Source organism: Pseudopodoces humilis, chromosome 3, assembly GCF_049639895.1.
Source record: "Pseudopodoces humilis isolate 2021_Gansu_Grassland_sample_001 chromosome 3, ASM4963989v1, whole genome shotgun sequence".
Taxonomy (NCBI): Eukaryota; Metazoa; Chordata; class Aves; order Passeriformes; family Paridae; genus Pseudopodoces; species Pseudopodoces humilis.
In genome coordinates, this window is record NC_142202.1 from 98662225 (window position 1) to 98687737 (window position 25513).

The following is a 25513-nucleotide window of genomic DNA, read 5'->3' on the forward strand; positions in this document are numbered from 1 at the left end:
GCCTTCTGCAACTTCTGCAAACCACTTTGGCATTACACAAGTTTGACATTAGGAAGACTCTTAGTAGCATGGAAGGGAATGCAGCACTACGTAAATGTAGAGGAATATAAACTCTATGTCATAGCTATAAATAAAATGGTAAAGATAATTAAATTAGACCAGGATGGACAGATGGGTAATGACAACAGAGAGCTTGACCACAGAAGAACCTAAACACAAAAGGGGAAGGAGAGACAAAATCAGAATTAAGAGATAACCTGGTAAGGAGAGTGACTATATGAAAATCCTGATGATGAGAAAAGGCAACACAATAACCTGAAGGAGTAAATACTACTACTAATAAATATACCAGATGGAAAGCAATAGCAACCCGACCAGCAGAGAGAAAGAGGCTAAAATGAGAGGATAGAAGTGAGATAGAAGTGAGAAGCAAGTCAGTTTAAGGAAGTAAAAAGAGTAAAGACATTTTTCTCAAGTATATAGACTGAAAGCCACCGAAGAAGATTCAGTATTTTCTTTTCAAAATTTACCAATGACAAAAAATGGGCTTGTTCCCCTGTATAACTGATTGAGAGCACAGAACCTCTACCTGTGGCTGTAAGAGATGTTAAGTGACACCAGATCATAAAGATTCTTCACAGAGGAGTGCCTGTGTCGTAAATTGAAGCCTAATTTTCTTTAGGGGGTTGTGGGGTTGTTTTTTTAATTTCTGTTTTGAGTTAGGTTTTTTGTAATTGGTTTTGTGGGGGTTTTTTTGGTCTTATTTTTATGTGTGATTTGTTTATTTGTTTTTGGGGGTTTTCTTTTGTTTTGTGGTTGGTTAATTGGTTTGTTGCTGTTGTTTTTGGTTGTTGTTTTGAAGGGGAAGTCTGTGCTCTTTTGGTTTTGGTGTGCTTTTTTGTGAGGGTAGTTTTTCTGTTTGTTTGTTGAGTTTTTTGTTATGGACCCTGGACGAAAGTTCCCAATATAATATTCAGCAGATTTTTCATCTCTGCATAGGATGATACAGGAAAGATACATTTCTCTTGACAGATCTGATTTCGTACTCATCATAGTCTTTGATATTCTTCACAGTATCCATAGAAAAAGACAAATTTACTTTCCCCAACAAGCCTTCATAATAAGAATATACTAGTTAGCTTTATTTTTAATGACAAATTGAAGCACAAAGAAATAAGCATATTTACTTAGTTACCAAATTGAGGTATGCATTTTTTTCGGAATACTCCACCAACTGAAAGCAGAGCAGCCAGTAGCTCCAGATATATCTCTGAACACTGAGTACTTAGCAATATCAGCCTACAGAACCATAAGCTGTACACCACTTCCCCACAGAGGCACAATTACTATCCAAGTGAAAGGTACTACAGAGGCGACTAGGACAGCATCACAGAAACTCTGACTAATAGCTGTGGAACATCTTTTAGTTGTCCTACTTTAGTTATTGTATTCTTTTCAACTTCAATAGATAGCACTGCAGTGTGAGAGAAAACAGCATTCTCCTTTACTACAGTTTGAAAAATTAAATTCTGGACATTACAAGATGGGAATCTTATGGAGGCAAAATAGCATATAATCATGGAAATCATATATCATTGTGCCTACATAGAGGGGAATTAACTGAAGACTATATTTATTTTTTTGCTTCTTAGTGCTTGACTCCCGGATTTTTTTCATTTTCCTGTATTTTCTGTGTGTTGTGAAAGTATCGCTTTCTCCCGGGAACACGGAAAGCCAAGGCTGAGGTGCCAGCGCTCCCGCGGCTGTGCCGAGCAGGGAGCGCCACCTGCCGGCACCGCACCGCGCTGCACAATCCCCGCACTGCCGGGGACACGGCCGGGGACAGCCCGCCCCGGGGGACACGGCCGGGGACAGCCCGCCCCGGGGGACACGGCCGGGGACAGCCCGCCCCGGGGGACACAGGGACAAGGGGTTAGCTGCCCCCGTCACACCGTCAGCGCACACACCGATCATCTGCCATAACTCTTCCGATGAAAGGAGCTGTAACTGATCAGTCCAGGGGGGTCACTCTCTGCTGCGCACCGTCTGCAGCAGGGGGTAAGGCAATGGAGAGTTCTCACAGCAAGGGAATCCTGGTGATTCAAAAGCTTTTTAACACATGGTATTTTCAAATTTGGAAAAGCAACTGCAATATCAAAGCATTCTCCTTACACAGAGAATGCGATCAAGTGTGAAACTTAAATTCAACATAGAACCTACAATATTCCTTTCAGCGAAGACAGAGTCCAAGCAGCAACCCTAAGACTGCAGTGTCACAATAAAAAGTAGCTTGACACAAACTATTCAATACTAGGAAAACTATATTCTTGATTCTGATCTAAACTTTCAATGTATTTTTTAAAAATCCTTGAAGAATAAAAAGCAGGGAACAAGTAATAAACGGAGTACAGGAACAAGATACATAATTACCAAAATCTGGTATGTATTTATGAGACTCCAAATGGGAAAGCTGCTCTATAAACTAATAAAACTTAGAAAACTGAAGTTTTAAAAGAGGAACTAACTTTGAAATGATAGTGCAACAGTTATTTGAGCCAAGTAACTTTAAACAGTTGCAGATAAAATGAATAGCAATGATGCAGAAATGATTACTTTGGATAAAACAGAACTTTTAGAGAGCTAGATAATCCCAGAGCAGAATACACAGACCTTTTCACATTCAGCATATGGTGAAGACGATCACCCAAATCACCAGACAGATGAGACCTCAACTTTGTCAGTACTTCGGGAGAGTTATATATTTAGTTCCTTACACGGGTTCAACAGAAAGGGCTGGGAGACATCAATTCTCTTCCTGAGCACACAGCAACATTATTTTTAGAAGACTTTTTTTTTTTTAACTGCTAAGAAGCTAAATAAACCAAGACTTTTAGCTTTATAATTTTCATATCAAATATCCTGTTGGTATTTTCTGCTAAAGAGAAAATCCTGAATATTAGTATTGTTTTCCTTTTCCTTGTTTTTATGGTATTGTAGGTAGAATACAAACAGCTTTCCTTAAAAGATGTTGATCACCTTCCCTTTTCCAATACATTGTACAGGGTTCTTCACTGTTTCCTCCCATTACGTACTCTGGTTTTCACCACTACAGAATTACCTATACACTTGTAATTGTCAGTTATGAACTAGCAGTCTACTCAAATGGCTGTATCACTTCCAGACAACCTGCATAGCAAGAGGTACAACATAGCAGCAGTCATGAATCTCCTCCACATCTTAACTAATAAACCATGACACACTCCAGCTGGCACTGAGCATCAGCAGCTCAAGTGTTTGTGCTAACAACAAACAATTCAGAAGCCAAATAAGTTATTCACATTCAATTGTAAATGTCGTTTTCTTTTACTACAATTTAACATCCATTAATACTGGAATTGCTAGCACCCATTTATGAGAATAAATCAAGTCTCTAATACCTCCTCTGGTTTATCAGAAGACAAACATTGTTATGTCTCAAAGACAGCTTTGGACTTCCATCAACCCAAAGTGATTTATTACTGTAGATGCCAATAATCAGAAAACTGTAAGGAGTTTGTTGGATAAATACTGAAAATATAAAATTGTGAAACATGCCATACAGAAATCTAAATAAAGAGAAGTCTGAATGAAAAGCATGACAGAAAAGGGAACTCTTGATGATTATGAATTACTACTGTACTTAGCTGATCACATAAGCATTTGTGACACTTAGTTGTGTGAATGCACAATGGAAAGATGGGCTCCCAGTGCTTTACCTTTGATTTCACAGGTAATTATACTCACAGAGGAAATGCAAAACCCAAAAACTATGCCATACTCTAGAGGAGAGTGTTTTCTAATCATTCACTTAATTTACCTGTGAAGTCTGGTATTTCTAAAACCATCTTCCAGCTCAAAGCCACTTCAGTCTACTGCTTGCCTTCTTCATCTGTCTTCAATCCTCAGCCTCATCATGATCAATCTAACCTTGTTCCTTTACCTTCTTGGGATTTCTGTGTTCAGATCTTAACTGCACTTCTACTTTTCTTTCCTAATACAACTCATTCAATCTTTCCCAAACAATCCTAATTCCATTCTCAACACTTCAACCATTCTTGGCCCACCCCAGATTCTCACACAGTTCATCTCCTATTCCTTGACTTGCAGTGCAGGGCACACTTCCAATATTTTCTCTCCAAATTCATTCCCCTGGACCCTGCAAAATCTCAAGATATTTTGGTAAATTGTTCGATCAGTCACGATCTTCTCTCTTTACTTCAGCTGTTCTTTTCATCTGATCTCAATTATATTTTATCCAAGCCAAACCTTTCTTTCTTCTCCCTGACTCTGATTCTCAGATTCTGCTTTTCTTCCATAGACCCCACTCTCAGTCACATCTTCTCTCTTCCATTCCTCCCACTGTCATCAGGTCACAATCCAAAAATCCTTTCCTTTAAGCAGAGGGTTCTGGAGAGAGATGTTCACTAGCAACATGGGGCAATTTGTTCTCAGTAGCAATACCTGGACAGCTCTGTTGGATAGCAACTTGTAGCAGAAATTAAGAAAGTCAGGCCTCTTTTTCACATCCCTTAACTGCAGCACACGGCATTGCCATAGCACACCTGCTAAGCACAAAACCTTCAGAGATTTTTATCAGTAAGGCCAGTTTCTGCTGGGCTTATTTCAGATTAACAAAGAAGTGGAAAAAATACCCTACTTGTAGCTTGGCCAAGGTAAAGAAGAAAAGAATATCAAGAGACAAAAGTACAACTAGCTGCCTGTGAAAGAATTCCTGTACAGTTCTCTTTGGTTTAAATACAAAGTACTTATTCATACATGGTGCATCAAATAGCAATGCACTTCAAGCAACTTCACTTAGAAGTTTTTTTAAGTTAGCAGAAGAGGGTAAGATTGTGGGAATTTTAGATTACAACCTGATAAATGTTTGAAAGCCATGTTATTCTAGTGATCATTAATAATGGTCACTATTTTAATCAATGAAAGTACACACCATTACCAGAATAATGACTACCTCTCATAGATGGTTTTTAAAGTCAGGTGATCTGGAACACCTTCAGTCTCTTCAAGATGCAGGATGAGCCATGATGTTCTATATGGCCACTGCTCTGTGAGATTGATCCAACTTGCCAGTCTGTCCCAATTGAATGTGATCTGATTAGCTCTCAATAAACGACCTAAGAGAACAAGGAAGGAGGAAAGAAAACACAGAGGATTTTTTCTCCTTTTTGAAAGATACCCTTTTTCCCTTCAATGTAACAGCTATGTTACCTTGTTTTTATCTGATCTGTGAACTTCCTGCTATTATGTTTTTCGCTCAGTTAATTCACAATTATCACAAGTTGCGTCTAAAAATACCATTTTACAATCTAATAAAAATCGCTGCAAATACTGGTCAAAATACAAAACTCTCCAAAACTGTCAACTTCAGCTAGAGGTTAAACACTAATTACTATCATCCTGCTACTGGTGAATCTTAATTTACTTCAATAAAATTAAATAAAGAATTTCACACAGCACTAATTTCTTCATCGAAACACAGAATTTCATGCTAATAATACATTGATAGATTTTCTATGCACTGGCATATGAAATGTGGTCAAAACCAGTTAAGCATACAACCGCCAGCTTCAGTAGCCAATATAGTAAAATTCAAAGCTATAAAAAAGCACCTTTTTGAGTAAGTAAGGCAAGGTATAAATTACAAATAAAGTTATTTTAAAAAACAGAAAAAGTTAATGCTGCAACTTACGCATTTGAAGTTTCAGCAAATTTTCTATAATTCCTTTATTAATATCTGTAATGACAGGTAACCTTACAGACTGAAGGCTCTGTTCATAAAGCTGTTTATGAAATCATGTCTAACCACAGATTGTACTAACTAAAAGTGTCCTTGCAAGGTCTTTTTTTAAGTTTAATTTTACAACTAACATTTTGTGATTTTGTTATACTTTCATAATTGCACTATAATTTGCCAAAACAAGATAGGCTACATGCTACAAATTGCAGTGACAAGCTAAGAGACAGCACACTTATTTAAAACATTAGCCCAGAATTTGAGGTCTGTTGCAGATTTATGCTCTTAACTATACCCAGCGCGAAAAGTAACTCAATTTCTTTGTTCTGGGTAGCTGTAGGGCTACCCAGTGCCTTCTAGTGTCTGCAACAGAAAAGACAGTAAATAATCACTCCCCATTCACTTGTTTTTATTTAACCTCCAAATGCCCTTTTTTAGTTATTTCCAGTTTTTAAACTTCAGAGATACCAACATCTTGACTGTGTTTTGCTGAAGAAAAACAAGTGAGAAAATGCGTTCATCAGCCTCACACAATCATTTAGGGAAAATGGACTCCAAATACTCAGCAAAAATGAACAGGATATATATCTGGTTTTCCCCTCACAGCTTACTTTTTCAGATGTCATCAGTGAAATCTTTGTTCACCCTACAGGAAAATGTAATTTTCTTACCCTGTTTCAAAATCAAAAACTATAAAATTTTCTAAAAATGTAGACTAGAATCATTTTTCTCCCAACTGAAGTCAATGAAACAACAAATATTATGTATCTTTCATTCAAATTCTATATAAATTAGTCTATAATTTTTTCTTACATTCTGGAAGAGTTTGCTTCAGAAGGATTTTCTAACTACAAGCAGCCAAAACACAATCCTGTTTACTGCACATGAGCATGTCACACTTACCTGTCACTGAAACAATATTTAGCAACCTCCTCATGGTCTGAGGACTGATATCACTGAACCAATCCTCTGTAACCAACAGCTTGGTCAAATCAAAAGACATTTGGCGGGTAATGGTCCTCTGCATCTGGCGTCTTCGGTAAGTATCCTGATAATGAAACAAAAACCCAAGGAATACTGATTAGTATCAAAAGTTTTTATGTATTTTCAGCTTTACTTGATAATCAAGTTAGAGCCTTTGTGAGTAAGTCTGTGAGGCAGACAGGTAATATCAAACATACAAGAATTTAATTCTAATTTAGCTGTGTAACGCTGAACATTATTTCCATAGAAGCCAACAAGTGGTAAGAGTTACACATTTTATTTCCATATCAATTCTGACAGGTCAAAATAGAGTGACATAGCAAAATATTTTATAAGAAGGTTAGTACTTTCAGCATTTCCGTCATCTCTTCCTACTGTCTCTCCAAAGGGTTAGTACTATTCATTTACTAACTTCATGTAAAAATTGACCATCAGGTTCCTCTACTACAAAATTCCCAAAGTCTCTACCAATGGCAGTCCAAAAACCTCAGATTCCTCAGATTCTGTGTCGCTTCTCACAACTTTCTAGATACCTTTTATTCAACCAGTTTGTGATTTTATACAAAGATGAAAGAAGAGAAAGCAGGAAAAAAAATGTGGTAGACATTGCAGTACAAGTCTAGTACTTAATATCTGAAATTCTTTGATTTACCTAATTACTGCTCCTTGTTGCAACATCCTGCTGATACCTGCAAACTGATACCTGGCTTACACAAAAAAAAAATACAAAATATAGACACATTCACAGACCATAGCCCCTACCAGATTTGCTGTATCACCTCAGCATTCACAGAGAACTGTATTTAATTTTTTTGTGGAGAGGAATACTTTGGCGAGCAAGCAAACTTCTTCCTCTCTGACAGAGCATCAGTCCACTGATGTAAGAGCAGACTTTTCCTACATGGATAATTTATAAAAAATTCATAATTTATAAAAAATTAATAAGAATGGCTTGATAAGTCTTCCAAGTTGATATTATTGAAAAAAGAAAACAAAAAAGAAAAAAGGTTTTACCAGTATCTCTATTTAGACTAAAAATCCTTCTCACCCGCCTGTTGAGAGCAGTTTTGCTACCAAGTTTGGTCATGTCTCCAAGACTGTTCTGAGAAACTCTCCTGTCAACCTCTTCATGCAATCCTATGGAAAGGAAAACAAAGATAAGCATTTTCTCTAGTCATATATATTTTCCTGACCTGTAAAAGTAACACTAATGATCTGTTAATTATTTAAATTAAGTAAGATTTATTAATTGAATTTTTTTCCTTCCAAAACCCAGATTTTGGACCTTTGGTTTTGTAATGCTGTTAAAACTCTACTTCATAACCTTACCTGCATTATCTGCATAAGGAATATCCCCATTGGTTGTTGAAGCTACCATCAGTTTTTTTGCATTACTAAGCCCTCGGCTATTCAGAAAAACAGGCAAATGGACAATATTTCGCATGTAATCATGGCCATTTATGTTTGAATCACGTAGAACACTGTTGAGATTCTGGTTAATTGCCTTTATAATAATGTGTGGGTCACTTGCAAAAATTGCAATGAAGGGGCCTTTTGAAAACAAGACTCGTACCTGTAGAAAAGCAGACAGTACACCTTGTTAGTAACAACTAACAGTAGCTGCAGATCATTTGAACATTTGGCTCAACATTTTATATTCATTCTGTTTAAGGAATAAACCTGACAGGCCAAGAGATGTATAGATGTATAGAGATGTCAGCTTCCTCTACATGAGATATCTAACATTAGGAACTTATCCAGTTAGAAATAGGCACAATTTAACAGCAAAATTTACAGTAGAAGTTGTCACCAAGGATGCAGTAATGTTCCAGCCCCCCACAAATATTCAGCATTTAAGTATTTTTCATCTAAAGAACTTCAAGGGTAAATATGAAAAATTCTCCATTTTAAGTTTGTTTCAACAGAATTTTTATTTTCCATAGTCTATATTTGATTATTTCAAACTTTTTCAAACTTTGTACTTTGCATGTACTAACATGCAATTTAATTTTTTAAATTTAAACACATTTTAAAATGTGTTTTAAAACACATCACTCTTAGCATTATAGTTATGCCACTGTACACAGATTTCAATTACTACAACACAGCCTTCTATTTACAGAAAGCATATGAAAACATATGACAATTGTATCTGAGCTCATCTGTGGAAGAGATCATGCATATAATCCAGAGGTAATCTTTATAAAATGATCCAACTCACAGTATCAAGCATCTGTAAAACCTTGTCCTGTTCACAAGCATCCAATCCATCAATAATTACAACAAGCCTTGTCTGATTCTGAGTGAAGCTGTCAATGGTTTTTGCCATTTTGGCCATCAGTTCCACTTCACATTTCAAAACCTATAAAAATGAAAAACAAAGAAGGAAAAGACATCACAATAATACTTAAAACTGACATATATTTTAAAAACTGACATATACTTAAAAATACATATATTTCCTTTTGCAGCTTGCTATTTGTCCTAAAAATACTTCAGTAAGTTTACAAGAATAAACTTACAAATACTCAAAGTGAAAAGTCCTAAAATGCTACTTCCAACATATTCATTTCCCATTTGAACAAAAACGTACAGCAGAAACATATATTCCACTTTGATACAACAAACTATCCTTATTTAAAATCCATTACAATTTTATTTAAGAAAATCATATTTATGCATAGTAAAGCATTATTTCAGAAGTAAATAAGAGCGTTTGTATCTTCAGCTAGTCCTCAAAAACTGCTTTGCATAAAATGCACAGCAAAATTTTCTATCTGCCTTCCAGTCAAGTACATTATGCTATTACTCTAATGCTCAGTCATTGCTATTCAAGACAATGCAGTCTGAGGATTTGTTAAGTTTTTCAACATTGTTACACATGTAACAACCACGCATAGCATAGAAACAAAGGTGGAATTTGCCTACCCTAGCTTCAGCAGCTAACAGGTAGACATTAAGATCTGATCTCTTAACCAGTAGATTCATTAGAATGTGCACAATAAGATGACATAAAACAGATGAATATATATGAATATATCTCCTGATATACCTACTTCGCTTCTTTGATGGCAAATGGTGAACCTAACTCCTAAAAGGCTGAAGTTATGTCAGATAAATACTACTCAAAAAAAAATTGTCAAGAAACACAGTACCAAGACACAATCAGGTCTCCTGTGCCGTAAAAGCATAACACCAGGCATGCTGGCATCAGAAGGGATTCACCTTTCTCAAAGGGCAAAGAGAGCCTTTGACAAGGAGCCAGCAGGTTTAATTGACAGAGCTTCCAACAAGACATGACAGGGGAGGTGGATAATATCAGTCTTGCTCATAACAAACTGTGGGATGACACACCAAAGTTAGAGGGATACAGTGCTAACGAGAGCTCTCATCTGAGATGTGATGGCTACTCTGGAGCACAATTGGAAGTCTTATGGAGATGAGGCAGAGGCTCCTGGGGTAACAGAAGCAAACAGGAAAACACCACTGAAATACATCAAAGGAATTAAAGAGTGTTCCTCTAAGAGGGCAAAATGGCTGACAGCCCAGCTGAGGTGCCTCTATCCAGTGCACAGAGTGGGCAACTAACAGGAGGAGCTGGAAGCCACCATGCTGCTAGAAAGCTATGATCCAGCTGCCATTCCAGAAATCTGGTGGATGAATTCTATGACTGGAGTGCAACTGTCGATGGCTGTAGGCTATTCAAACGGGACAGGAGAGGAAGGAAGGGAGAAGTTACCCTCTGCATCAAGAGACAGAGAGGTCACAAAGAGATGTTTCTCAGAAGCAGCCATAAACTGGTAGAGTCAGTGCACAAAAATCTGCAAGGACCAGACCAATAAATGACACCTTGTGGTTTGTGTCTGTAACAGGCCTGATCAAGGGGAGCCTATTGATGAAGCCTTTGTGTCCCAGCTACAGGAGGCGTCATCCTCATGGGCTTGTATCCTCCTGGGGAACTTAGATGACCCCAACATGTGGAAATGTACTGTCATGAGCTGCCAGCAATCCAGGAGATTTCTGGAATGCATGGAGGATAACGTCTTCAGCTAGGTAACAGACAAGACCTACCAGAAGGGGAGCAACACCGGACCTGCTGGTCACTAATGTAAGTGGGCTAACTGGGGACAACAAGCTTGGAGGCAGCCTGGGCTGCAGTGATCACACACTGGTGGAGTTCGCAGTCCTGAGGGTCAGGGTAAGGAGTAAAGTCAGCACGCTGCATTTTAGGAAAGCAAACTTTTAGCTCTTCAAAGAGATAGTCAACAGATCCCCTGGAAAACTGCCCACAGGGACAACACAGCTGGCAGATCTTCTAAGGATGCTTTTCATGGAACACAAAAGCCTGTAATCCCCAGGTACAAGAAAATTGGCAAGGGAGACAAAGCTGGCTGTGCTGAGTAGAGACCTGCTGGCCAAACCAAAGACCAAGAAGTGAAAGCAAGCACAAGTATACTAGGAAGAGTATAGGGACACAGTCTGGTTGTGAGGGGATATGGTGAGGAAGGCCAAGGCTCAGCTGGCTCTTGTCAACAGGAATGGAGCACCTCTGCTGTGATGAAAGGCTGAGAGAATTGGGATTATTCAGCCTGAAGATGAGATTCTGGGAACATGTATATTGTGGCTTTCCAGTACCTAAAGAGGCCTGTAAGTAACATGAGGACAAACTTTTTAGCAGGATCTTTTACAAGAGGACAAGTTTTAAAAACTGAAGGACAGTCAATCTAGGTTAGATATAAGAAAGAAGTGTGTTTAAAATGAGGTGGTAAAACACTGGTACAGATTGCCCAAAGAAGTTGTAGATGCCCATCCTTGGAAACATTCAAAGTCAGGCTGCACTGGGCTCTGAGCAGCTTGATCTAATTGAAGACATCCCTGGTCATTACAGGGAAATTGTACTGGCTGACCTTTCAAAGGTCACTTTCAATTCAAACTATTCTATGACCATATGAAAAATATTTGTACAACAGATTTTTAACAATACATTGGCTGTAATCTACAAAGTTAACAATCACGATGTTACATTTTACTTTTAAATAGGAGCATACACCTTATCTGATAACAGCCTAAGAGTTTATTTATCAGTTTATATATACAGGCCAGCAAAACAATAGTATTTTTCTACCATTTTTCATTAAATACATGGAGTGTTGTGAAATTCTTTTTCAGTGCTACAGTTCCTTTCTTAGCAAAAAGGTCTTGCAGACAGATAAAGTTAGGCTTGTTTTTACACCTTTAGAAGATTCTCGATGTTATTCTTTCTAATCCTATGATCTAAAATAAGCTTTTACTAAATAATGGTAATTGAGAATTGTTTTCCAAGTACTTTCTTCCCAGCAAAAATAAAATCAGAAAACTGAAACCCCAAATTTAACATTTATGATTAAGCAGACAGATCTCATATACTAAGCAAAATTACCTCCAGCACAGAAGTGTTCCATTCAGTAAAAACTCACCAACTCTCATTCTCCTGTTGTGAGACTTGGCCTGATTAAATTAATGGTGCCTCAACTTAATGATGTTCCATGTTTGGGGGTTTGTTTCATTCCTTTTAAGGGCCAATTCATATAAATGCTCACCTTCATGAACCCCTCGCTTTTCAACTTGTGAAGCTTGGAGGCAGCACTGTGAAGACGCTTTCTCTGAGAATTCAAAACTGAATCCATCACCTGCCACCATGTGCGGCAATTCAAGCAAAAAGCCAAACCAACAATACAGGTCACTGTTATGAGAATAACATTCACTGTCATGTTGGCTGATTCCACATTAAAAATTGCCAACAGGGCGATCGCAGAAACAACGCAAGACAAGATGAAGAGGAAAATCACAAAGGATGGGAGGCAGCAAGTTTTCTTCCATTTCTTTTTACCTAGGAAACAAGTATTGCTGTTAGAATTAACATACAATGTGATGACAGGTGAGTGCATCTATTAACTTGCATACTTCTCATAAAACACTGACTGGCACAAAAGCTTACTGCAGTGTTACTACCAGTCACAAACCAGTGGAAAAAAAAAATCTATTATTTGCCAAAATTCTTGGAAATTATGAAGCAGAGATACTCCTTTAATCTTCAGTTTATTTTCATCATTTCATGAACTCCACACTGGATGGAAATGACAATTTTGTGTAAGTGCTATCACCCCTTTTGTGGCATTTCTCTGTAAAGTGTATTTATGTAAATAAACTGTAGGACAACAGTGCAGGAACTACTTAAGTTTTTAACCAGAACCTGGTATTTACATAATCTAACAGTAATGGTACTATTGAAGAACTAAACCAAAATTGCAAGCTGCAACCTGAGGCCATCCTTTCTTGCATGCAAAAACACACACGAATGGGAAAACTGCAGCAAATATGGTTTGGACAATTCACAAAGGCCCCAGAGGAGAGTACAGAGCTCCTGACTTCAAGTGGACCGATAAGAAATAAAGCAAATAGTGTAGTTGGAGTTTAGCACAGCTAAATCAGTGATTAGCATTTTACAAAGCAATAATCTCTGCGTTTAGGAACTGTATAGATCTAGTGATACACCTAGAAAATTGCTCTCTTCTGGTCACATGTGTTGATAAGAAAGGACAGAATGGCAATGACCTGAAGCAAAATTATGACAGCTAAAAATCAGTATTTGAACCGCAGGGGGGAAATCAAATTTTTAATATGCTACACAGAAAGAATACCCAAGGTTTATATGTGGTCCATATCATTCTCTACACCAAGGTATGAGCTGCAAGAGTTTTTCACATTGCTGGCATAAGTGACTCATAGGATTGTGCTGCAGGACAAAGCAACAGAAATGCATGACAGAAGTGAGAGGCAAGAAACAAAGGGGAACAACTCAGATAATTAGATTCAGTTTTAGACATAAGTAGAAATGTAAACATCCTCTTACTAGAAAGAGACAGAACTGGATTAGAGAGACACTTAAATATCATGAACAAGGAAATGACAACTGAAAGAGGCATGCCTGCAAGTTTACAGACATAAAAATTAAGATACAGAAGGCTAAAAATAAACCTCTACAGAATTTCTGTGAACATCTAGAGGTAATAAACCTATGACCCTGGACCTGTAAACAACTGGAGAAAAGGAGAGAATGTGCAAAATCACCAAATAGATAAAATAAATTTTAAAAAATCAATTATATAATTAGGCAGAGCACAGGAAGGGAACAGAGCAAAGAATACAAAAGAGTGTAAGATTACAAATGAAAGGGAAAAGATGATTACTGCAAATAATCACGAGAAGCCAGCACTACACAGCCCTTCCAAAGACAACTTCAGGAGAAATTACAGCATTATGAAAGCTGTTTCACTGAGATTAAGGAGAGGAACTGCAGAACCTAACACAGAAAAAAAGGTGGAAAAATCCACACATCCCTTTCATAAAGAGCACTTAGTGAATATGAAAAAATAACAATGAGGAGTAAATTGTGTTCAGCACACAGCTGAACATAGCAAACATAGCATGCTTTTTCCAACCTCTGCAGGACAGAACAGTCTAAATTTCAATTTGTGAGAGGTGACAGATTCCTCAATTTATGGACAAAAATAAATGAGAAGTAACTGACACATACTAAACTTAAAGTACAAATAAGTTCTCAATTAATTGAAAGTCAAGTTCAAGAACTCCGTCTTCACAATATCATACTCTTCTCTGCATATTTATTTTTCTAGAAATCTACAGATGAAACAGAACAAAAAAACTTGTTCCATTTGGATCAAGTACATACATTTCATCCCATCTTACTCCCAGCAGTTTATAGGATTGACCAACATGTTCTACACATTTATTATTTCCAAGAATAAGTAGTGGTCACTCATAACAGCTTTAAATTAAAATCTATAAACTAAACAAACCTCTCGTAGCAATACACAAAAACATACACTTTCCTTTATCTGACTCAATCAGAATGACTTAATTGTTATGAAAATATGCTGCATCTGTAAGGATGTAATATAAATATACATTTCCACTGACATTTCTGAAAAGTGTATTTCACAGTATTACTATATGAATAAAATCAAGCTTAGCAAATAAAACAGGACATTTTTTTTCCTCCAAACAAAGAGTTTCCCCTTCTTCATGAATTTCTGCATGGCTACAACAATTTCTAAAAAGAGCTTATAATGCAAAAAACAGAAGCCCTGGTAACAGTGCACTGAAATGGAATAATTAGAAATGTCATTCAGGTAAAAAAAAAAAAAACAACAACCTTGTGTGTCTTCTGTCTTGAAAACTCGAAATAGCCTTGTTGCTAGGAAACCAAATTCCCTTTCACATGCATCAGAGAGGGTAGCAATCATCTCAGCCAGTGAAGTCTCTCCACCTACACTGGACAGTCTATTGTAGTCTGTAAACAAAAATCTGAAAGAGAAAAAAACATGTATTTTGTACACTTCAGAAAACTTTAAATATTTTCTGGCAACTAAAACAAAAGTCTTGCTGCATCTCTGTATTTAAGTTTTTTTAAGTGGTACAAAAAGTAAAACACTAATTTTTTTTAAAAAACCTACATGGAATTTAACTACTTCTTCTCCATTTATCAACTTCTTCTTTGCCTCACTTCCTATTCTAAGACTTGATTTCTTAAAAGGCTAAAAATTCTCACTAATAGTACCTCAGATGGCAGTAAAAACATGAAAACACCTTTATGATGCCAAAACATAACAGGGACAAATATTTTCAAAACTTCATTCTGATCTATTTTTAAATATTTGTAGAGGATTAAAAAATTACAGAAACACAAGATCACATAAAAGCACCATGAGGCTAAAATAGAAGTCTTTAAACGACAGAAGTAAATGAAATTTTCAAACACACAGCATAAATTTTCTTGGTTTTAGATAAACTAGAAGCTTTGAACAGTCTGACATTCTGCTTACACACAGGAAAAAAAACCTCAAACCTTAACAGAAGTCATCAGTGGAACAAAAATTAAACATACATAATACACAATAAGCTATACCAGAAAATTCTTATTTTATCTGGTATGAATTTTCATTAATACAATAGCCCAAACCCCTAATCCTAAAAATCGCTAACTTTCACCAACTTTGGCAGACAGTTTTTCTTGAGAACACTACTATCTTCTTCACACTGAAAAGTTGATGATCTTCTAGGGTTACTGTTTTTCAAACAGGAATCTCAACAACTTTTCATATGAAGCAAAACATGCATAATAATATGCACAGTTTGAGAAGTATCAGAGTGAGCCTGACTGATTACTCAAGAGTAAATAAATGAAATAACTAACCTGACAGGTAAAGCTTTAGTGGTTTGCTCTGGTAGTTCTGGTGGGTTCACAAACATGAGTTTGAGAAGCAATTCTAAATATCCAACATGTCTTGCCAACCTTGTACTTAACACCCAGGCCCAGTTCCATCTCTCCCCTTCTCTCCGGCCACCAAAGTAAATTACAGCTAAAATATTAAAAAGATGTTATAGTTTTAATTCAGTCAACATTGACAGCTGAAATAATTATGAAATTGATCAGATAAAACATGGAGTTCTGTAAAAAAAGTTATGAACTTTTAGCAGTTAGGGTAAAAATGAGAAGGGTAAGAGTAACACAACGAAATTAATAAAATCCTTCTTTGTTCTCAAGAATGCCCTCTCACAAATTACATGCAAAACAAAAGGCCCAAAGGGGTCTTATTGTCTACAAAACCATTTACTATTTTTTTCTGAATGGCAAAGCATATCTATCTATGAAGCAATACTTAATTCCAGAAACAGATTAAAACCTTAATGAATTCCATATAAGACTTACTAAAGAAAATGTAGAGAACAGCTAATAAGCTGAGCGACACTGCTATTCCAAGTTTTGCGTCCACTGTGAAAGCAAGCAACAAACCCAAACCTCCACACAGCAAAAGCGTGAGGAATACAATAAGCCAGGAGAACTGAAACAGAGGTTCAATCTGCTGTCCTGCAAAAGTCTTCATTTCATCTAAAATAAAAAGACAAAGACCAGTTAACATACAAATTCACTCAAGAACAGATCATTTTTTAGAAGAATTTTTTCAGCAGACCATATAACTTATCCTGATTATTGTTCCAAAAAAAGACAATGATGCATGAATTCTTCAAACATTAGTGCAATACCCTAAGTTTTCATTTATGCAATGAATGTAAACATTGAAATACACAATACTCATGATCTTTGCTGCAGATTTTCTACTTTTGAAACTATATTAAAAGTCATGCCATTTCCTGTCCTCCTTCAGAAGTGTAAAATATATTTTATGACACTAAGAAAAATAAATCCATTGTATCTGTCAAAAAAACCCCACCTAACCCCCAAAATCTCAATCACTGAAGCATGGACTGTGTTCCTCAAATAGTCATATATAAGAGTAGAATGTGAAGGCTGCAGTATTATTTCTGTTTGTTGATTCTTATTTACTAAAACAGGAATTCCTGAAGGAACTTATTTAGGTTCTACAGAATAAGAAATAATAGATACACAAGGAATAAAAGATACACAACCCAGAATAAAAACAGGAAAGAGGAACAGGAAGAAAACACTGAGTAAGAGCTCATCAGCAATAAATATTACAGTCAAAATATACACGTTTTTTGTTTATGACATGGAACATGAGGTGAAAAAAATTAATGCAGAGATCCCATTTTGGCTAACAGAGAAATCACCAAAAGTAAGAAACACCAAAACCATTTTGAATTATATTGAAACATCTCAGAAAAACAATCTCTATAAGAAAATGCTAAAACTAAGTAAGATGCCTATTTCCACCAGGAAAAATATTCATTTATTTCATATACTGCATTTGCCTTCCTCTGTCATTTCAGAAAGTTCAAAAAAACTCAAAAGTAAGAAACAGGAGAGGGGAAGAAAACTAGATGCAAAGAACATACACTACAGAGAATAAAATATTAACAGCTTGATAATTGTTCTTAACCAATAAAAATAAAAAGACACATAGGATGCACAATAAAAAATACTGCAGCAGAAGAAGTCTGAACCTGATCTGACACACAAATGGGCCCAGAAAGGCATATTTTGGCAGCCAGACTTTCTGCAGTACCTAAAGGGTAGATTCACTGCTGCAGGAAACTCAGAGGAAAATGGACAAAGCACTTAAAGACTGCCTTGACATTGTATAAATGAACAAAGCAATCTATGGATGAACTGACCACAGTAGAATTTAAATCCTTTCATCATAGAAACATGAGACCAGATACGACATTACATGGACCAACAACCCTCACAAAAACTAGTATGTGATGCTTTTCATAGGTAGATTGGAAGCATTGAAAAGACTAAACCTGGTTTTTACCTTCCAGTTTCTTGAGCAGGAAAGATTTTCCACTTCCCCACTGTGCATACAGGCCTACACAGATGGGTGGCTGCATGGTTGGTTCACTCAGAATATCAGCCAAAGCGCTGCTGTACAGATCATAGCCCAGCATGTCACCGTCAGATTCCGTGGGAGACAAGTGTCCTGCAACACAAATACCGTGCTACACAACTTTGCCCTAAGAGAGGGCATCTTCAATATGACAATTTTCATACATAAAGGCATAACACATTCACACATATTTGTATATATACTCCTGCCATGTAACAGCTGTTCAAAGGAATTTTAAATCATCCACATAAATGATACATAATTATCACAACTATTAAAGCCTACTACAAGACTCAAGATCCCAAACCACAGGAAGCCAGAGAAAGTAATTCCTACACAAACAAGATCCAAATAAAAACAAAGTGATCAACAGAAGTCACAGAGTATCCAACATCTAAAGCCAAAATAAAAGGTACATTTGACCTTGCCAGGCTTTTAGAGTAATGGGGCTTTTTGCCAACTGATTGTTTTTAAGCCTTCCCACTAGATGCAACATTAAAACATAAAAAAATCTGTAGCCACAGATACACTTCACCAATTGAATAAACTGAATTGTCAATATATGAGTGATTAGAAAAACCCCAAACTTATACTTACTGGCACCAAATATCTGCGTTAAAATACTCTTCTGGTGGCTACAGTCAATATTGTAAGGGGTTTCTCCTGTCTTGTTGGGTCTATAAAGCAATCGACCATCTTTTGGATTTCTTAAGAGTAATTCAGCAAGTTTACGGCTTCTTCCGCGAATGGCAATGTGAAGTGGAGTATCTCCTTTCTGCAATTAAGTGAAAAGCTAGTAATATCTAACATGAATTCCTAAGATTATAGACAGACCATATGTTCAACATAGTTTCAGAAGCATTATTTCCCTGAAATCAATCTTAGGGCACTTTCAAAAGCATCAGTGCCTTACAGCAAGCATTTTTCCCATTGAAAAAGCATTACAAATGTTTCAGAGAAGACATGTGAAAAAGCAGGTCTTAGAACACTAAACCTCAGACACTGCCTTCTTTTTTAAATGCCTATATTAATATGCTAAAGTTCATGAAAGCTGTAGTCTCTGTGTAGAAACAAATGTCTACAGGCAAACTCAGAGACTTGATTGGAACAAGAGATGGCGCTTGTTAGAATTGTTTCAATGTCTGCTCAGACTTCCCCAAAAACTTCCCAGTAAAAGCTTTCTTATTGCATCAAATCAATATTATGACTTATTCACCCTAAATATAATAGTAAGAGATTTAAAAAGCACTAAATAAATGTTCCTGTATTTAAAAGGTTTGCAGTCCAAGTAGGTAATACAAAAAAACACAGCAATAATCAGTTGTATCTGTCCTTGGCATCCTTTAGTTAAATGTCTATTAATCAAAAATTAACATTAGTGACAAATAACCATTTTCTATGCTCTTCTTCAAGTGTACTAACAATTAGTTGCTTTATCTGTGAAAGCTTTATTCCTCGCCTGGATGTTTTTTTCAAGTTAAGAGCACCCTAATACAAAACGAACCAAAACGCAACAATTTACTAATGGTGGAAACAAATTTACACTTAATTGTTCTGATCTATTTAATTATTAAGCATATGGGAGACTAAGCATTTAAGTCTTATGGTCTATTTAATAATTAAGCATATGAAAAGCTCTCTTTCTGTATTAGCCTCAACAGCTCTCTCCAAAATCCTGCTGCAAAACTAAAATGATTAAATATACTAAAGTAAACTAACAAATATTCTTTACCTTGTCTACAGCAGAGACCTTAGCTCCTTTATCCAGAAGAAGCTCTACTATTTCAATATTTCTCATCTTGGTTGCCTTTATAAGTGGTGTTTCTCCATCCTAAAATGGAAAAGTAGGACTAATATCAAGATCTCTCTATGCCCAAAACCAAGAAAAAATATAGTGATTGGGTAACAAATTAAAACAAAAAAATTAATATAATTAAATATGCTACTGTGCATGCAACAACACTTCAGCACCTATGTCTGTGAAAAAGTACCCACTTTTCTAGATTGATTAGAATCAAAGAACAAAATACATTTCTGTCAATAATAGTGTCAAATAGAGAAAGACAAAATTCAGATTTAATCAAGATATTTGAAAATATTTCATTCATTGAATGCCAATTACTTCTCTTATTCTTCCCCTTACTGCTGCACATGCCTGAACTCATGCCTAGTAATATCAGAAACCTCTTTGCCCAGTTTTTAGTAGCACCTGCTCTTTACTCCTTATTCCTGGTCATGTCAGTGGTGCTGAACTAAAGAATCCATGTGTTCCCTGCAGTCAAGGATTTAACAGCAAATCATATTTATCAATAGAGAGAACATTACTGCTGCTGAGAAGCCTTATTTAAAAAAAAAATATAACCGTGTTCAACATACCAACACTTCACAAAAACTGAATTTGGTGTGATCTTCACATCATGTAAGAGCTGAGGAAAAAACAGATGTTAAAAAAAGCAATTCAATTAAAATTCTAATTGTTACCTTGGTACATGTCTCAGTGTCAGGGTTGCATTGCAAGATATCCCTCACCATTGTAGCATTTCCTTTTTCAACTGCCCAATATAAAGCAGTTTTATTATCCTAAAAAAAAAAAAAAGATAATTAAACACTAACAGTATTTTCATTTAGTTGGATTAATTTTCAAAACAGTATTTAAAGTACAATCATTGTATATTGAAAATTGCATGTAATACAGCAATTTTTAGTACAGCTCAAGGCAAAGGGAAAGGTCAACAAATCTAATTGGCACAACAATAGAACTGAGAGGGGAGGATGAAAATTTGGCTAGGGAATATAATCTATTTTGAAAACCTTTGTGAAATATATTAAAAGTTTTAACAATGCAAGCAGACTAAACCTGTCTCAAAAAAGTTTCCGAAACTTCATGTAAATACTCAGTTCTAACTCAAATATAGAAATTACCTAATGAAATAAAACAACTATTATTTCAGAGGCCATGCAAGCTGGGAAGCTGCAGAAGTAGATGGACAAGAAAGCCAACACAAAGTACCAGAATGCTGAATAGCCAGATATTTTATCAGTAAACCTGGGGGAAGGTTCATAGCTGCAAATCTGCTTCTGTCATCTTTTTTTCCCCCCAGTGATATGTGGATGTGTGCTACCCCAGAAAGTCTTCACACATGCAATCTTTCTGTAGCCTAGTGACTACACCATGACTCTTTCTATTTGATGCATATTTGTATACAGACACTTAAGAAAAGCCTCTGAACACACACCTGCTTCTAAGCAAGAATCTCCAAGTGCCCCTTGCAGCCTTCTACCTTGCTTGCTTCTTCCATTGCAGCTCTTTCTCTTCCACTCATGGGCTTACAGCAAACTGAGTTTAAAGCCTTTCTCAACTGTTTAGCAATTCCAGTCACTAAGATTTCTTTCCTCTCCAATCACTTGGGTTTCATCTTCACTGTCCTTCAGTGACCTGTACATCAGCTACACAGCCAGGCACAGGTCTGCCAGATGTTCCCAGCTGGGTCCTTCCCCCTCCCAGAAGGGCTGAGGGAAACACCACCTGAGCCCTCATCTGCTCCAACACTCACTCTCAGTCTTTTAGTCATGTTTTATCTGCTGAAGGAATCCACCAGCTAGTGACCACATGAATGAATGATCGGCAAGGAACACCATTGCTGGAAGGCCGGACAAGACTCAGCAATATTTCTGAAATGTCACAAATTTGGGCAGTCAACACATCTCCCCAGAACAGGTCTGGCCACCAGGCAGGTGCTGCAATGCCAAACAGCAGAGAAGTTGCTCCCAGCAGGGAAGTAGCATCCATCTTCCAATTTTGATACTGCTGGTCCTAATCTATGATCTGAAGTGCAGAGCCAGAACCTTGCCCCGATGGTACTGACTCCTGCTGTGCCTCCTGTAAGGCCACAGAAGTATTCTCTAGATCAAGCACTGCTAATTGCCACTCAAGCAACCTCACACTGACAGAAGTCACAAGCTTCCCTGCTACCAAAGACATTGCATCCTCCTCCTGTTTCTGTATTGCTTCAGTCATAGCAAGATGTTGAAAAGCTTCAGATTTTCAAACCCATGTCACAGCCAGAAGCTGAGACACACAGATTGCCAATGGCAGGTTAGAGGAAGAGATCCAAATGCTACTTTTTCTTGAAAATAAAAACTTGTTGGCTTCTCAGAGAGACTCTGCAACAGCAGCAGGGATTGAACCTTTGCAGCTCTCAGTGACTAGTTAGTTTTGTGTTCAAACTTGGCAGAACACATGTGCCGACAGAGTGATTGGAACAGCTTCAAGCAAAAGAAAGCAAGTTCACTGTAAATAAAACAAGTACTATGCTAAGTGAGAGAGCTTCCAGTAGAAGAGTAAAGCCTTAAGTAGAAGAGTAAATACCTTAATCTATCTAAAACCTTAAAAGGACAAAAAAGAAAGAAGGGCTAAGTAGAAAACATGGAAAGCACTGACAACAGTGTTAACAGAAAGCAACACAAAGTTGGTGGAGACAAGACCCAACCAAGCACAGTGACAGAAACACTCTTACAACAGATATAATCTCAGGTGCATCACATTTCATTGATATTCTATTTAAAATATTATTAAAATCATTACATTAAGGATCTTTTAAAGTATGTCATTATTTTAAACATATTCAGAAGTGCAGATGAAGTAAATTCAGTTTACACCTTTTTCTTTTCAACCATTATACAATTAACTCACTGTGCTAACAAGCTGTTACAATTATATGTATCTTATATCTTAAAACCTGCACAGCAACCTGATGTATTTTACTGTTTGATGGAACTCGAGTTTCCTACAGAGTAGACAGAGCAGACTTTAAAGCCCTGTTTTCAGGAACACAGTACAATTCTTTGGTATACAAACTCATGTCCTATTTAAGAATTACTCTAACATTTACACTGTTGTACTTACCTGACCTCTGATATCTATATCAGCATATTTATGGAGCAGGGCCCTCACAATTTCAACGTGACCACCTCTAACAGCCCCAATCAACACTGTATCTCCACTCTAAAAAAAATTGTGAAAGAATATTGAACATGAATTAATATTATTTACTAACAAGAAGTGCAACAGAGAATGGATTATAGCTTGCAAATATACATTATGACTATTTACATTAATAAATCTCCACTCATTTAAAAAAAAAAAAGATACAAAAATGAAAACTATCTCAGAAAAAATGAGTATATAATAGAAAAAAATCTGGACTTTTTTTTTAATTGTTCAGGAAAATAAACACTCCATAAATAGGTCTAGCTTAAACCACTATCCTAAAAAACCAGCATAAATTAATAATAAATATGAAAAAAGCCAGTTGTTTTCTGTTAATAGGAAGACCAAACACTCATAGTAATAACCACTTACAATCAGACAAGAATACTGTCTGTCTCCTTGAGATGTTTCACAGCTGACAAAAGCTCTTCAAGAATTTTGATTAAATTTATCCCTATTTTGTACAGATTTGACTGCTATCTTGTTTACATACACTATGCTATTATAAAAAAAAAACCAAAAAAAACAAAAGGCTGATTTTATCTCAGATCAAAATAAAAAATACTTTGGTGTGGTAAATGGAGTTGTATATACATAAAACAAAGTCAGAATTGTGCTTAAGGCTTCTGATTTTAACACACTTAAGGACATGCCAAAATTCCAGAAATTACCTTATACTCCTGAAACTGCCTAGTACGTCTTTTATGATGAAACAGGAAAAATAGATAAAAGTATAGCAAAACAACAGGTGCAGAACTCAGAGAGCTCAGCTTAGAATAGGAAATGCCCCATCAATTAAATCTTGGTTTGGCTGCAAATCAAGAATTTTTCTTTATCAAAACCTACTCTAGCATCTGAAACTAAGAGTACTCATTGTTAGGTGTATTTTTGGAATGCAGTCAGCTGTGCTGAAAGCTGTAATTTCTCCTTCCTGAAAGCACAGAAATGCAGACCATTGTAGAACATCATGGCAGAAGAGGTGCTAAGAGGGATTGCAACATATTTTCTTTAAAATTTTTAAAGTTTGCTTTGATATGTGCCTGAGGTCAAATTTTTTGTTGACATGCAACACTGTAGCTCAGTACACTGCCATCTGAGAAATGCACTAACACTTGAAATACAGGAAAATGCATCCAAAATTCCTTTTAAATTTATGAGGCAAATATTAGGAAGCTTTCCTCTATTCTCTGCAACCCCAAGCAATCCAACTTAGGGATTGGGAATGCAGCCTCAGAAATGTATCACTGCTAAGTCACTGACCTTGACAGAGACACCTAAGTTTAGGTATCTAACCAGCTACAGCCTTAAGGCTGCAGTGCTTGACCTGTCTCTGACATTTCAGAAACTCCTGACTATCAAGAGGGCACTGCAGACAGTCCAAAGCACCTGTATAAGTAACCAAATAAAATCCCAAGGTGCCAGCAAGCAGATTCACACTCTGGGCACTGTTCATGTCACACCTCTACCGAGCAATGCATGTATGGGTCAGGCACATAGTGTTACATTTACATCTCTTAACCCAGAGCTGAAGTCTCCCTCCCATATATGCACGTTTTCTAGTAAAAAGTTTCATTGCAAAAGATGTACATGCTGAATTAAATACATCCTCCTTTACAGAATCCACGGTTTGCAGTTTTAGCAGCGCTACCCCACCCCAAACCTACAGATCACTTCAGTATTAGTCTAATGTTACAGGTATGTCAGATACCCTATGGTCTCAGTTCAAGCATCTCAAAGAAAAATAGTTTCAGTAGTTTATCCTTTACCTTCACATAGCAATATTTACCACCTAACATACTTCTAAAAGAGCAATACACAGAAATACCCCTAGATGGCAGAAAAATTAGAAAGCCAGAAAAACCACATATTTACAAATCTGCGTACACTGGTATTAAAACATAAACTATATATACATATAAAATGACAATTATGATGAAAATTGACTCACTCTGTCAGGAATGTTCACATAAGTTCCAGCATCAAGAAGATCTTGCACAATTTCAGTATGTCCCTCCTTTGATGCAATCATCAAAGCTGTATTTCCATCTTTATCTGTTAGGTTTACATTTGGGTTCCTTTTCAGTATTTCTTTTACTGAGTCAGTATAGCCACCCTTCACTGCTACAATAAGTGCAGTCATAGAATTCTTTAAATAAAACCAAAAGATTTTATTGTACAGTGGATATAGCAATCATCATTATATCAGCACTTCAAATATGAAGAGAACACTCACTGACATCACTCTTTTAATCATCCAAACTCTACTTCAGTTTTGTGTTTTAAAGTGCACCAAAAAACATGCTGTTAAAAAACAAAGAAATTAACTAAGAGCAATAATAGAGAACACTTCAAACAGAAAAAGTAAAGTTCAGG

The 25513-nt window shown here is 36.5% G+C and overlaps 1 protein-coding gene across 4 annotated transcripts in view; it reads right to left on the bottom strand.

The window, feature by feature from the left end:
* KIDINS220 (kinase D interacting substrate 220) overlaps positions 1 to 25513 on the bottom strand; it is an 81243-nt gene that overhangs the window by 38734 nt on the left and 16996 nt on the right. For all 4 annotated transcript variants that reach the window (XM_088052799.1, XM_014251440.2, XM_005521879.3 and 1 more), the window contains exons 8-22: positions 25089 to 25286; positions 23057 to 23155; positions 20632 to 20730; positions 19883 to 19981; positions 18748 to 18925; positions 18079 to 18243; positions 16551 to 16730; positions 16035 to 16200; positions 14994 to 15145; positions 12358 to 12647; positions 9000 to 9140; positions 8108 to 8351; positions 7827 to 7915; positions 6698 to 6842; positions 5012 to 5174 (exon numbers count right to left, since the gene is read on the bottom strand). In XM_088052799.1, coding sequence (XP_087908925.1) covers positions 5012 to 5174; positions 6698 to 6842; positions 7827 to 7915; positions 8108 to 8351; positions 9000 to 9140; positions 12358 to 12647; positions 14994 to 15145; positions 16035 to 16200; positions 16551 to 16730; positions 18079 to 18243; positions 18748 to 18925; positions 19883 to 19981; positions 20632 to 20730; positions 23057 to 23155; positions 25089 to 25286 — 2408 coding nt within the window. The remainder of the gene's footprint in view (positions 1 to 5011; positions 5175 to 6697; positions 6843 to 7826; positions 7916 to 8107; positions 8352 to 8999; positions 9141 to 12357; positions 12648 to 14993; positions 15146 to 16034; positions 16201 to 16550; positions 16731 to 18078; positions 18244 to 18747; positions 18926 to 19882; positions 19982 to 20631; positions 20731 to 23056; positions 23156 to 25088; positions 25287 to 25513) is intronic.